The sequence below is a fragment of the Gopherus flavomarginatus genome, chromosome 10 (genome assembly GCF_025201925.1).
Source record: "Gopherus flavomarginatus isolate rGopFla2 chromosome 10, rGopFla2.mat.asm, whole genome shotgun sequence".
Classification (NCBI taxonomy): domain Eukaryota; kingdom Metazoa; phylum Chordata; order Testudines; family Testudinidae; genus Gopherus; species Gopherus flavomarginatus.
Genome location: NC_066626.1, coordinates 41,547,672 through 41,562,951, shown reverse-complemented (window position 1 = coordinate 41,562,951; position 15,280 = coordinate 41,547,672). Strand labels below are relative to the sequence as shown.

At 42.2% G+C, this 15,280-nt stretch overlaps 1 protein-coding gene across 4 annotated transcripts in view; it reads left to right on the top strand.

Moving 5' to 3' along the window:
* Positions 1-15,280, top strand: part of RAPGEF4 (Rap guanine nucleotide exchange factor 4) — a 236,470-nt gene that overhangs the window by 155,413 nt on the left and 65,777 nt on the right. For all 4 annotated transcript variants that reach the window (XM_050968980.1, XM_050968979.1, XM_050968978.1 and 1 more), the window contains 3 exons: positions 1,339-1,445; positions 5,101-5,222; positions 6,726-6,909. In XM_050968980.1, coding sequence (XP_050824937.1) covers positions 1,339-1,445; positions 5,101-5,222; positions 6,726-6,909 — 413 coding nt within the window. The remainder of the gene's footprint in view (positions 1-1,338; positions 1,446-5,100; positions 5,223-6,725; positions 6,910-15,280) is intronic.

The window sequence follows — 15,280 nt, the reverse complement described above, 5'->3', positions numbered from 1 at the left end:
CTGACTTTTTAGTGAGATAAATGAGGGGGAGGAAGCCTCCAGCTGCTATGGTAGTCCAGGCAGGACATTAAAGGTTTGGGGGGGGAGAGGAGCCCAGCCTCCTGCTGCTATGATAGTCCAGGCAGTACAGAATCTTTTCTTTAGACATGAAAGGGGTGGGAGGCTGATGGAGTTCAGTCTCCAGTTGCTATGATGAGGACGGTTACTAGCCGTTCTGTACCATCTGCTGGGAATGACCGGGAGTCATTCTCATTTTTACCCACGCGCCCCCGGCTGACCTCACCGAGGCCAGCTAGGAGCACTCACGGGCTGATGATGACGATGGATAGCAGTCATATTGTACCGTCTGCCACTGGGAAGGGGCACCCCATCTACCAGCAGCATGCAGTAGACATAGGGTGAATTGAAAAAAGGTGAGAAACGTTTTTTTTCCCCTTTTCTTTTGGGGATGGGGGAAAGGTGTAAATTAACAACATATACCCTGAAACACCCAGGAAAATGTTTTTGACCCTTCAGGTCAAGAATGCAAATACTTTTCGGAGACTGCGGGGACTGTGGGATAGCTGGAGTCCTCGGTACCCCCTCCCTCCCTCCATGACATCCATTTGATTCTTTGGCTTTCCGTTATGCTTGTCACACAGCACTGTGCTGTGGACTCTGTATCATAGCCTGGAGATTTTTTCAAATGCTTTGTCATTTCATCTTCTGTAACAGAGTTCTGATAGAACAGATTTGTCTCCCTTATACAGCGATCAGATCCAGTATCTCCATGCTGGAGCTCTTTTTGGATTTGGGACTGCATCGCCATGCGTGCTGATCAGAGCTTCATGCTGGGCAAACAGGAAATTAAATTCAAAAGTTTGTGAGGCTTTTCCTGTCTACCTGGCCAGTGCATCTGAGTTCAGATTGCTTTCCAGAGCGGTTACAATGGTGCACTCTGGGATACCGCCCAGAGGCCAATATCGTCGATTTGCGGCCACAGTAACCCTAATCCGACATGGCAATACCGATTTCAGCGCTACTCCTCTCGTCAGGGAGGAGTACAGAAATCGGTTTATAGAACCCTTTATATCGATATAAAGGGCCTCGTTGTGTGGACGGGTGCAGGGTTAAATCGGCGTAATGCTGCTAAATTTGGTTTAAACACGTAGTGTAGACCAGGCCTTAGACTTAGAGTCCTCACAATTTTAGTGTTCTTCCCAGTTAACCATTTGTGCAGAGGCTTTTATTTTATGGGGGTTTGGATGGTATTTTTTCTTTCAGCAAGCTATATAGTCAAATATTAAAAATGTTTAACATCTGTTCATTTTGTTCCCTTTTTTCTTCATCTTCACCAAGGTGCCATCAGAAAAGATCCTCAGAGCTGGAAAGATTTTACGCAATGCAATTCTTTCCCGAGCACCTCATATGATAAGAGATCGTAAATATCATCTGAAGACTTACAGGTGTGTGTGAACTGATTGTGTAAAGGGTTTGGAACTTTTACATCTACCATCCTCTGACTTGTGATTTATGCCTTACCATGCCTTCAGGTCTCAAACGGTCTGAAAATATCCTGGGATGATATTTGTTTCTGGGTGTTATGCAGTGCTTAATGTTCTTGGTAAATCCTTTCTAGGTAATTTGACTGGAAATTCACTGTGAACGAAGCATACATATAACCCCCCCATAAAAGTTAATAGTACGGTTAACTGGAATATTTTACACATCAGGGTGAAAATATAGATCCAGGTCTTTTGGTGTATCACTAAATAATGAATGAAAATCTCATTAAAAGACTGCTACTGTATTGATCCCAAAAGTGCTGCACCCATTTTGCTCAATGTGGAGTTCTGAAAGTACACAGAGTGAAATGCGGTTTTCACATCATATAAATTCTCAGGTCTATTTAAAATTAAACTTTTCACTTTACAGTCAGTCTTTCTGATCTTCCTTTTGGTGGCAGCACTGTCTTACTGAAAGGGAACTTTTGTGACACTGGCAAGATAGGCATTGAAAGTCCACAACTATAAATGATTCTCTATCATATTGTCTTGCTGGATTAAGAAACATTTGAGTAGCTTTACTGTTTAATATTTAATCCAAATGATACATACGTAATTCTGAGTATACAGAAAGTGGTTTACAATCTCTAAGTACTTCCACTTTTGATAGTTAATCAGTGTATCACTGATCTCCTTTTTCAGAGAGATAGTTTTCCATTAGATTTCAGTCTAAAATTGACTGACATTAAATTTGATGTATTATAAACCAGTGAGAAATTTGGAACATGTGTGTTTATCAGAATGATTGTAGCAATAAGAGTTTCTGAGGTTATAGTTCCTTGTTTCAGAATTCTTACAGGAGAGATACCCTGGCAGCAGGCACAGTGCATGCAGGTTGGTGCTGAGTCAGCTTCATATGACTCTGCCAATTTGCCGTAAGCAAAAAACCACTTGCTTTTCTGTTCTTCAGCCTCTTGTATAAAGACTACCAGTGCTATAGAACTGTGTCAAACTGGGTAGGTGGCCGGTGGAGTTCTGTTGGTTTCTTTCTTGGGTATCTACAAGATCTTCACCAAGCATTCTCAAAACTATGATACCCACACAAGGAAATAAGGAAACAAATCAACAGAGCCAGATGTGTACCCAGAAGCCTCCTGCTGCAGACAAGTCCAAGAAAGAAACCAACAGAATTCCACAGGCCATCATCTACAGTCCTCAGTTAAAACCTCTCCAATGCATCATCAGTGATGTACAGCCCATCCTGGACAACGATCCCTTGCTTTCACAGACCTTGGGAGGCAGGCCAGTCCTCGCCCACAGACAACCCGCCAACCTTAAGCATATTCTCAGCAGCAACCACACACCGCACCATAGTAAATCTGACTTAGGAACCAATCCATGCAGCAAACCTCAGTGCCAACTCTGCTCACATATCTACACCAGTGACACCATCACAGGACCTAACCAGATCAGCCACATCATCACCGGTTCATTCACCTGCACGTCCACCAATGTGATACATGCCATCATGTGCCAGCAATACCCCTCTGCTATGTACATTGGCCAAACTGGACAGTCCCTAGGTAAAAGGATAAATGGACACAAGTCAGATATTAGGAATGGCAATATACAAAAACCTGTAAGAGAACACTTCAATCTCCCTGGACATAGAATAGCAGATTTAAAGGTAGCCATCCTGCAGCAGAAAAACTTCAGGACCAGACTTCAAAGAGAAACTGCTGAGCTTCAGTTCATTTGCCAATTTGACACCATCAGCTCAGGATTAAACAAAGACTGTGAATGTGTAGCCAACTACAAAAGCAGTTTCTCCTCCCTTGGTGTTCATACCACAGCTGCTAGAAGAAGGCCTCATCTTCCCTGATTGAACTAACCTCATTATCTCTAGGCTGATTCTTGCCTGCATATTTATACCTGCCTCTGGAAATTTCTACTACATGCATCTGACAAAGTGGGTATTTACCCACAAAATCTTATGCTCCAATATGTCTGTTAGTCTGTAAGGTGCCACAGGACTCTTTGTTGCTTTCTTCAAAAACATGTCACACTCTAATCTAAATTCGAGCATTTCAGTAGCCCCTATCACCTTCAGATTTAGAATCTGTACATGTATTGTAGAATAGTGATATTTGTCCAGATGGACCAGACAGTTGCTATTTTATATGTGGTTACTTATGTGATTTTCTAGTTTTGGTCATGCTGCTGGGGTTTCTTCTGCTCTGATGCTTTATCTATTGTTATGACAAAGAGTAGGCCTTTACATCTGAAGATGGTCAGAGCCAGGGTATTTCTGATTTCCTTTGGGAGGTTATTCCAGAGCCTTGGGACTGCTGTTGAGAAGGGTTTTCCTCCAGCATAAGAGCTTATACGTGGGATATGTCAGTCATGATCTGTTAGATAATTACAGCTAGCATGGAGGGTCCTAGAGAAGAGTGTAAGCAAAATTCCTCAATAGGCTTGTAGCTCAATACCAGAAAATCCAATAGTGATCAGGGAACTAATGCAGATTGTGGAGCACCATTATAATAATCTCTTCAGCTCCTCCTGTGTGGGCTCCATTGGTTAGCTAAGTGCTCGAAGCCTAATATATCTGTCTTCATCCAGTACCCTGCAAAATATAAGACTGGCCCCTTCCAAAGGACAAAGGCAACAAATGTACTTTATCAGCCAACTGCCTCATATTGAACTTGTTACATTTAATATCTACTGGAGTAAATTCCCCCCCCACACACACACACACCTTTTTTTTAATGCCTGATAATTTGTAGATAGCTTTCTTAGTCACTGTGCACATGGAGTTTGGAACTCTGTTCTGGGTAGGCCTTGAAATTCTGAGTTAGTCTGTTTCTTAGGAAAATTATAGAAAGATATGGCTACAGTGTAAGATGAATCTGTGAAATTTACTGCTAAAAGAAATGTAGTAGGTGTAAAAAGAATTGAACATTTATGTGAATAATAAATAGTATCTAAAGTTACATTAGCTAGGCTAAAAATTGTTATTGCTGTTGTTAATTAGATAGTACCTCAAATGTGCATGGCTCTTCAATTTCCCCACTTGTAAAATGGGGATCATAATACTGACCATCTTTGTAAAGTGCCTGGAGATCTACGGATGAAAAGCGTTGTATAAGAGTTAGGTGGTGGTATTATTTATTACTTACAGAAATAAAAAAGTCCTTTACCAATACAGCAGTCATCATGCTTCAAGGTAAAAGTTGATCAATTAGTGTCATCCCAGTATAGTATTGCAAACGTAGGTGCTTTGTGTGGTATACTTAAAGCTTCCTTTGAAGTATGAGGCATAAGATACTGCACTAGGTGATCTAGTATGGCACGGAGTAGCTCTTATGTTCTTAGAATTCCATTTCCCAGAAGGTTTGGATTGTTTTGCTTAAATAATTCTCTCAAAACTAAACATATTTGACAGGTCTTTCAAACAGGTATAAATAGATGATAGTGAATGCTTCAGCATTGTTTTTTCTATGATGGGGTCTGACTAGTCCCGCTGATGCAGGTTGCTGATACTGCTACTCTTGACAGATGCTTTAAAAAATCTCCTTTTACTGACCTGTTTTAATATGACTTTTTTGACCCTCAGGCAATGTTGTGTAGGAACAGAACTGGTAGACTGGATGATGCAACAAAGTCCTTGTGTTCATTCGCGAACACAGGCTGTCGGCATGTGGCAAGTATTGCTGGAGGAAGGTGTTCTTAATCATGGTAAGATAAACTTCATCAGATGCCAGCTAACATGTTGGAAATACCTCCCAATAAAGTCTTTATGGGTCTCCTTCATGAAAAAAGAAGGGATTGTGATCCCATTAGAAACACAGCAGACTGCGTCTTAATTCATTCGGGTAAATGCAGCAGTATTGACTGCAGCATTCCACCAATTTATCTTTGTAACTCAGGAGACTGTTCAAAAGTAAATCAAATTGCAATCTAATGGTGGCAGGAATTCTAATTATGTTTATTAGTGTGTGGTCAGGGTTCACGGCTAGTGTGGTTATATAGTCACCTTTGCATATATTGAAAACCCCCATGAGATGTGCTGGCACAGTGACATAAAAGTAATGGATTATGAATAGAGGTAGGCCTGAGCTACAATGTTTGGACCTGGATCCAGATGTTTCCAAGTGTTTGGATCCATGGGTTTGGGTTGGCCTGTTATAAGAACCACTTAAAAAATTCAGATCTGGATCTCAAACATCCTAATGTTCAGATCTAAATTTTGGTTTGGGTTTATCTCTGGTTTTTCCCCTGCCTTTACATATACCCCTCCTGTCCCCTTCTTTAACATCACAAACACTTTCAGATCAGGTTCAGTATCCAAGGTTTTGTGTGTGAATCACTGAACTTCCAAACTGCACCTCCATCTACTTCCTTTGTCCCTTGCACCCCAGAGAGGATTAATCCCTGTAGGAAGGCAGTGTGTTTTCTCCACTGCCCTTCCCTGAGCGGATTTACAGCTCTAACCTATGACAAGGGCTACACAGAATCTGCAGTGTTTGCTGCATGGATGCCTTGAATCAGCGCACCACCTGGTCACCGTGGCCATGCCCCCGTTAAGGCAGCATTTCCCACATTTGGAGTGGAACTGTCTGCTTGCTTGGATGGGAGATTGTTGGTGGGTGTTATGCGCTGTTGTAATCTTATCGTGACAGACATTCTGCTCTCAAAGGCCTTCCACTAGAGTCTGTGCCAGTGAATTTGGCCCTGCCAATATACACAGTAGCCTCCGGGGACCCTTGTGATTGTTAGAGTAGCTTAGAAGGAGTTTAGATACTTCTCAATATATTACCTTTAGGCCGTGGCCACACTGACTGGGTAAGGAAATCATACTAGAGGGTCTTGTTGGAACAGGTTTGTATAAATAGAGTTGTTGTTTATACAATTATTGGTCCAGTATGGACAGTTTCACTTGAATGAATTGCTTTGGGGAAAAAAATGTGTGAGAGAAAGCTACAAGTATAGAAACCTTTAGAAAGCATTTGTAGTGCAAAATTAAGAAAAAGTTCCTAGACCTGCAGTTTTGTACAAACTATTAACGTGTATCAACAAGAAGTGCAATTCACTCTCTTGGTATTTCTCTGCCATTTTCTCTTGCTTGTTAAACTATTATGTCTCTGCCACACACCACATAATATGCCATTTCTGTGAAGGTTCCTTTTTAATGAGGAGATACCTGATATTGATATCTGATGTCAATGATGTTGCTTTCAGTGGATCAAGAACACCATTTCCAAGACAAATACTTGTTTTATCGATTTTTGGATGATGAGCCTGAAGATGCCCCAATGCCAACTGAGGAAGAGAAGAAGGAATGTGATGAGGAGCTGCAGGATACTATGCTTCTGCTATCTCAGATTGGTCCAGATGCCCATATGAGGATGATTCTCAGAAAACCGTAAGCAGATTAATAGGTTAATATTTTAGATTGGTCTCAACAACAACCCTGAACTTTGCAACACAGTGAGGTCAAAATTTTAGCCCAAATCTATAGCCATTTTTTGTGGCTCATGCCTCTGGCCTCTGAAAAAAATCTTTATATTCTGCTGCCTGTTTCTCCATGTAACAAGAGAAACTATGAGGGACCTATGGCATATTGAAAGGCTTCCTTTTGACTGATTACTCCATTTCAGCATCAGTCCATTGAAACTGTACAAAATGTAAAAGTGTCTTATAAAATCTATCCAGTTTCAGCCCTTTATCACTGTTTATAAGCTGGGCTGCGAATTCAAGATGAGCAGCAAGGTCTGTAAATAGTCACTGTGTTCACCTCTGTGGGAAGTACAGCATGTTGAACTTTTATTTCTGCTGCCACTCTTCACAGAAATAAGAAAATATGCAATTTCAGAATATCGCTACATTTAACACTCTCAGAACAGGCATGCCACTCAGCTAGGTGTCAATCATTAACAATTAATGGACTGTCAAGATAGCAACATAGCAGATAGCTTCTTACCTGTAATGTTCCGTAGCAGTCGTTCGGCCAAATTCATCTGCGGTAGAACTTCGCTGTCTTCACTAGAGTTATATCAGGGATTAATTTGGCTCATTGCATTTACTAGCAAAATATGAAACTTTTCATGACTATAGTTTATTGATATGCTTTTTATTGTTATAAAATCAATATATGTTTTTTAAAATTCTGATTCTGTGTCACATGAAGAGGTCTGCATTTTTCAGATGGAAATTAACGCCGTCATATCCACCAGGTTAAACTTCTGTCTCAAAACCATTGGTTCAGTCCATGTTTTTATGAATATACTTCAGGTACAGTGAAACCCGCACTAAGGGCCCTCCTCCAGTAGGCAACCCTATGTCTTAAATGCTTAATTTAGAGTGACTGCAAAGCTTCCAATACAAAGTTCATTCAACCTTTATTTAAAGACCCCTTTATGAGGCACATGAATTTTGGTGACTGCTTAAGACAGGTTTCATTGGCTTTTAAATGCACTGAGAATAATTCTTTCAAGTGAACTTCTGATTTCATAAATGTCAGTTCAAGAAAGATATGCACACAGGGCCTGATCTTGTTTCCTTTGAGGTCATTGACAAAAATCTTTTTGTATTTGCAGGAACTGGGCTGGGCCTATAATGTAACATGAAAGTTTTCCTACTAAAAATTGTTTGAATACAACACAACTATTTGACAAGAGTCCTCTTGTTCACAGGTAGTGAGTTGTATGGGCCTGTGGTGCCTGTGCTCCACCAATATTCAGAGCACAGGGGGCGGCTCCACCAATGTTCAGGGTGGGGCCTCTCCCCTGGCCCCGTTCACCGGCCCTGCGCACCTGCCCCGGAGCATCCCTCCACTCTGGGCAGCGGCTGGCTGCCACTCTCCATGCTGCACTCTCTTGCTGGCCGCTGGCTGTTTCCTTTCATATTGCGTCCACGAGTGCTGCTCCAATGCTTGGACTACAAAGGAGTGGGGCAGGCTGAGGCGGCTGCTGCTGTCTGCAGAGGGAGGAGGCACACAGTAAGGCCACTAGGTGACAGGGTGCATCCTCCTTCCTCTCCCCCACCCTCCCGGTGCTGGACAGCGTGCACACAGCACCGCGCGGGGCGGGAGGGAGGTGGAGTGAGTGTGCTGCCAGCAGCAGGCCCACTGACAGCAATTCTGGGCCCCAGGGCAGATCAATCAATGGGTCCCCTGGCCCCCTCCCTTGGCTGGGGCCAAAAGCCTCCCCGCCAAGAGAAGCCCCGAGCGCCCCTCCCCTGCCAGAGGAGCCCTTGGCCTGCTGCAACCCTGTCCCGCACCTGCCCGGAGGAGCCCCAGGGCAGCCGTGCCGATCCAACCTCCTCTGGGGAAAAGCCGCAGCATCTCTTGATTCAGAGATGCTTTTGATATGCCCCATGCAGGTTCCAGGACGGCTGAGGCAACAGTATTTGCTACTCTTCTGCCTCAGCTGCCCTGGAACCTGCATGGGGCATATCAAAAGCATCTTGGAATCAAGAGATGCTTTTCCCCAGAGCAGGCTGCAGTGCCTGGGACCCCTGGGCCCTTTTAAATTGCCCGGGCCCCTGGGAAATTGTCCCCTTTATCCCCCGCATTGGCAGGCCTGGCTGGCAGGAAGAGGGGAGCCCCTCCCCCGGAGCTCGCTGCTGCTGGTGGAGAGAGGGCTGGGAGGAGTCTTCCTCTGGCCCCAGTCCTGGGGCAGCCTGCCTGCACCCTAAACTCCTCATCTCCAGCCCCACCCTAGAGCTTGCACCCCCAGCCAGAACCCTCACCCCCCGCACCCCAATCCCCTGCCCTATCCCTAAGCCCCCTCCCACACTCTAGAGCCTGCACCCCCAGCCACAGCCCTCATCCCCCCACATCCCAACCTCTGCCCTAGCCTTGAGCTCCCTCCCACACCCCAGATCCCTCACCCTCAGCGAGAGCCCTTATCCCCCCTGTACCCCCACACACCATGCAATATAGGGAAACTGTTAAACGCTTACTTTTTCCAGTCCATTTTTACGTTATTTATATTGGCTACAAGACAGGTGTTGGGGAGCAGGACTTGAACCCGTTCTGGGCACCACCAAAAATTATACAAACCTGTTGCCCATTGCTCTTGTTCTATTTCTGTTCTGCATTCTTTCCTTCCTCCCCTCTTGTCTCTGTGTTGTCTGTTTAAAATGCTCTTTGGCTTTTGTATGTGAAGCAGTTAGCACGTTTTTGAGCACAACATGAATAAATAACAAATGGTTAATAAAAATGTTGAATTTCAAAAAGTATAAGCATTAAAATCAGATATTTGGTCTTGTAGAAGATGATTTCTAGAGTGACAGTATTTGAAAATGGACAGCTTCCATTTTTGTTAATGCTAGGGGTCACTACTGCGCTGAAAATCAAAGGAGCTTTCCCTGTGTCATACATTAAAGGAAAGCCAAGCCATGAGCCTGATGCTTCTGCAAACCTATTTAGGGTCAGTGAAACTCAGCATTTTTCACTCCTGGAGTTTTTCTATCTGTCTTCCATTGAGATGGGGAGCAGAACTCCTCAAACCCATGAGTAGATGGGAGTTGACCCATCAAATTCAGGGACTACCTGAGAACGCTGGAGACCAGAACCATCTCTGCTATTGATGCTGTGACAAAGTTCCTCCTCTACCTTGGTAGGTCCTGTGCTTATTGGCAGATTTTCTTACCTCAGTGATCTTCCCCACAGTCTGGATCAACGCCTCCTGTGTCTGATCAGGAGTTGGGAGGTTTGGGGGGAACCCAGGCCCGCCCTCTACTCCGGGTTCCAGCCCAGGGCTCTGTGGATTGCAGCTGTCTATAGTGCCTTTTGTAACAGCTGCATGACAGCTACAACTCCCTGGGCTACTTCCCCATGGCCTCCTCCAAACACCTTCTTTATCCTCACCACAAGACCTTCCTCCTGGTATCTGATAACACTTGTACTCCTTAGTCCTCCAGCAGAACAGCCTCTCACTCTCAGCTCCTTGTGCCTCTTGCTCCCAGCTCCTCACGCGCACTTCCTCTCCTCCGGCTCCTCCTCGCCTGACTGGAGTGAGCTCCTTTTTCAACCCAGGTGCCCTGATTAGCCTGCCTTGATTGGCTGCAGGTGTTCTAATCAGCCTGTCTGCCTTAATTGGTTCTAGCAGGTTCCTGATTACTCTAGTGCAGCCACTGCTCTGGTCACTCAGGGAACAGAAAACTACTCATCCAGTGACCAGTATATTTGCCCTCTACCAGACTCCTGTACTCCACTGGTCTGAATCTGTCACAACGCATACTTTTGCACCACTTCCTAGCCCCTCACCCTCTGATGGTTGCATGGATTCTGTAGAAGTGTTCTCGTGGACTACGATACTTACGGTGCCCACTAAATCCTTCTGCATATGGTGGCTTTCACTGGACTCAGCACAACCAATATAAGTTAATACTGACAAAGATCAGTGATAATTATCACTGAACTCCTTCCAGAGAGTTGAGAGGAGGATGGGGGAATGTTGCTGAGAATAGCATCTGTTCCCCCTCCATATGTCCTCTCCTTACCTCCACAGGCCGGATCCCCATGGAAAATCCTCTAAGGATATTCCATGAGGTGTTGGGGACAGAGAGAACATATTTCATATTTTCAGCCTATGGTACCATATTAATGACTGTTATCAATCTCACTTTTCGTGCATTACATTACTGGAAGTTGGGCATCCTGTCTGTGCTAAGATGTATCAATGCCTTTGAAACCTCAGTGGATCCTCAAAGGCCTAGCAGTTTTGATTAGAAGCCACTACATCTGTCAGGAGTTGAAGGATGTGTCAGGGCCTCAGGGACATTGGCTCTGCGTCAACCTGAGCAGGACCCGCAATTTTCAAACCAACAGAGCTGCTTTTATAATAGTCACCATTTCCGGAGAGGTTGCAAAGCTCAGATAATTGCCATGAAACAAATAAGACAATATTCTTTGATGAGAAGATTACTTTGAGAATTTGATTGTATAATGAAGCTGTTGCTTTGAAAGGTACTTTCTGTTGTTCGGAATCTGAAACTCTCCAGTAAAAAGTGTCGCTTGTTTTGACAGCCGACTTAAAAACTTCTCTGTTTATTACATTAACTGCAGCATTTTAATTGTCAAACTATGAAAGAATGTTCTATCGTTTAAAAAACAGAATAGAGCTTCAGGGAAATTTTTGACAGGCTCTTGTTGCTATTGGTATTTGAAAAAAACACACATACATTGTGAATGTGAAATTAGCTTTATGTGAAGCTGCAAACTTAGCTCCCTGCTATCTCACAATGCCTGCTATCACAGGTGAAGACCTGTAGGAGGTTCTTGGGAAAATATTTTAGGTCTGACACAGCTCTAGTTTGCAAGCTCTTCAATCCTTCAGTATGAGAATGACATCCTGAAACTGTTTTTTTTCTTTCGATTTTTTAGTTTGTGTTTAATATGTTTAGCTGTAGCATGAATGATGGTAGGACTAATTAAACATGGCAATATAGTATAAAGCCAAACACTAATGACAGAAGTCTGTTTATAAGGTGAAAAATATGCCTTAGATTTAGTATTTAACTTAGGAGGTGATACTGTAATATATACTGTATTCTCTTTTGTACAGTGTTATACTCTAATGTGCAGTATGTTAGCAGCATGACTCTTAAAACAGTAAATCTGTGCTACAGATTTCTTCTTAGTATTCATAAGTACATAAGTACACAGGTGATCACTGATAAACTTTGTGTCCTGGCGTTGGCTCACACTTTTAAAAATATGGTGGATATGCATCATGTTATAGAAAGGAAAAGAAAAGTCTACTGTACAAGGCAAATAGAAGAGGACACACTATATAGCAAAGTAAATGTTTCTGTTATTGCTAACAACCATTTATATAGCACCATGAATGTACTCTCTAACCCTGAAAAAAATTAATTCTAATGCCAAATTCAGCCTTGGTTTAAGTGGACACAACTATAGTGATTTTTTTTCCTCAGAGGCCATATTCTGATTCTATATAAGCCAATGGGATTTTTCACCATTAACTTCTATGAAATCAATCAAGAATTAGCATTGACATAAATTCAGATGTCTTTCTGCATTTCCTCTTTCTGAGGTTTGCACAATAGAACAAGATAAATACGTGATAAAATGGAATTTAAGGAAATTGTCCAGGAGCCCTGAATCAAGAAGACAGATTTAGATGGCCTTCTTCCATAATATGGTGAGAGAACACAGACACACACCCACATATATATTAGTGACAACTAAAAGTAGCCTATTCTCCTGCTTTCAGGAGTCATAGCATGGAAAGATATGATATTTAGAATAATTAGGGAAAATATATGAACCTTTATGAAATCTATGTTCAGTTTAGCTGCCATTGTAATGTGTTTATATGTTTATGGATGTGTAAAATAAAGTTAAAAACAACAAGGAGTCCGGTGGCACCTTAAAGACTAACAGATTTATTTGGGCATAAGCTTTTGTTGCATCTGAAGAAGTGGTTTTTTACCCACGAAAGCTTATGCCCAAATAAATCTGTTAAAATAAAGTTATACTGGCCCTCAGCTAGTCCCAACCCAATTTTTATCATCTCAAAGTTTGGGAAGTGTAATAAAAATACTAAGTGATCTTTCCAGAACATATATGGTTTCTTGATGGTTAAGTAAATTCTGTATTTTTGTCCACATTCTAGTAAAGAGAAGCTCAGTGTCTCTGACCTTGATAAATTCCCCAAACAGTGAACAGAATTTATTGATCACTTAATATCACCTGAGGTCTCCCATTCATTAATGAGTAGTCTGGTTCTCCATCTATCCCCGTTTATTATCCTGTATATAACCAGGCATTGCTGCTAGAATGTGTCCCCTGCAGAAACTAGGTCTTTACACAGCAGGATCCTACAAATCTATATCAGTGGGGCACTACACAGGTTTAACCGAAGCAGTGATGCCTAATATCTCTCCGTGTGACATCTGGAGAAGCAGAAATAAAGACTCGGTATATCCACTATAGATTTCCATTCCTCTCCATGTCATGTGTGATACTCTTAGTAATGCTAAAGAGAGACAAATGAACACATCGACAGAAGAATATATCCGTTTCTCAGAAGAGATCTCATGCAATTGGACATAATCCTTATTTTTTAATTGATGTATTGTATATCTTTACCCGTTTATCCAGACATGCTGCTTTGTACACATCAAATGTGATTAATGCTATTGCTTACTTAAAGAATATATCAGTTTTAACTGTTAAGCCTTACCTCATGTTGTCTTACTATGGCAGATAAATACACAGTGAAAGACACTATGTACTAGTTTAGGATAAAGAGCTTGTTTTACTTAATAGGGCTGAGTTATACTCTGTTATACTGGTCTATTCCCACTGAACCCAGTGGGGGCTTCACTCTTGTACTTGAGAGCAAAATTTTGACCAATTGTTAATAGTAACAGCAACAGGAGAGTGAACATTTTATGAATCACTAGAAAGCAGAGCAGTACCAAATCAATATCTGTTATTCCCTGTACAATTTATTTTGTTTTGTGTAAGAAAAGCATAATTCCATCCATGCTACCTTTATGCTAAGGTATCCTTTCATCTGTGTAATAATAAGCACATGGCATTGGTAAATGTAGAACAAATGAAAAATTTAGCTTGTCTGGCAGACAAGAGAGGTCGATTTATCTTATATTTTATATGATCTCTTCACTACTACTTTTAACCAGTAGAAGTCTCCAACCAATTCCTTTTTAGTGAAAAGATTGCTAGGTGCTGCAACAAATCTCTCTCCCTCTGTCTCTCATAAATGATTTAGTTAGTCTGTTTCTCCAACAGGTGATTAGACGGAGAACTTAAGAGCAATATATTCATTTTTAATGTGATTCTCTGACCCTCTAGTACTGTACTGGCATCTCCTGTTGTACTGAATATTTTTTGGAAACATCTTTTTCAAAAAGCACCATTGTTACATATCTTAGAGGGCTGTTCAAAGATTCAACTGTATTATTAACACTTTGGATGTCATATGTAGCAGAAAGCTAGAGTTAAGGACCCTGCACTAATCTGTTTTCAGTACTGATGTGGAAAACTCTGCATCTCCTGCCATCTGGACCAGGCTTTCTGCATCACTCTACCTGCCTCCATTTTTCAAACCTAATCTTAAAACCTTGCTTTCCTCTCCTGCTTGTACCTTCTGATTGCTCCCTCCGTCTGATGTTGGCCGTATGATTGAATCATTTATTTGCCATGAAATGTATTTGTATCACTGCTTTCTGTGATTTATACCATATACTGTCTGGAATTATTTGGTGCTCTAAAGCAGTGATTCTCAACCAGGGGAACATATAACCTTTGGGGTACGCAGAAGTCTTCCATCTAGATCAGTGTTTCTCAACGTGGGGGTTGTGACCTGGGGGTGTGTGTGTGTCATGGGATAGATTTAAGGGGGTTGCAAATGCAGGGCCAGTGTTAGGATGTAGCAAGCAGGGCAATTTCCTGCACCACAGGAGGCCCCTTGAAGCTAAGTTACATGCTTCAGCCCCGGGTGATGGAGCTCAGGCTTCAGACAGGCTGACAAGTGAAAAACAGGCTCAAGTATCCCACAGAAATGTAAGTACAATGTATTCCAATCAAATTATTTTATAATTCAATGGAAAGTAAGCAATTTCTCAGCCATAGTATGCTATAGCATTTTGGAAATTTTATGTCTGATTTTGTAAGCAAGTAGTTTTTAAATGAGGTGAAACTTGGGGTATGCAGGACAAATCAGACTCCTGATAGGAGTACAGTAGTCTGGAAAGGTTGAGAACCACTGCTCCAGAGTATTTGTGAAACAGTTTTT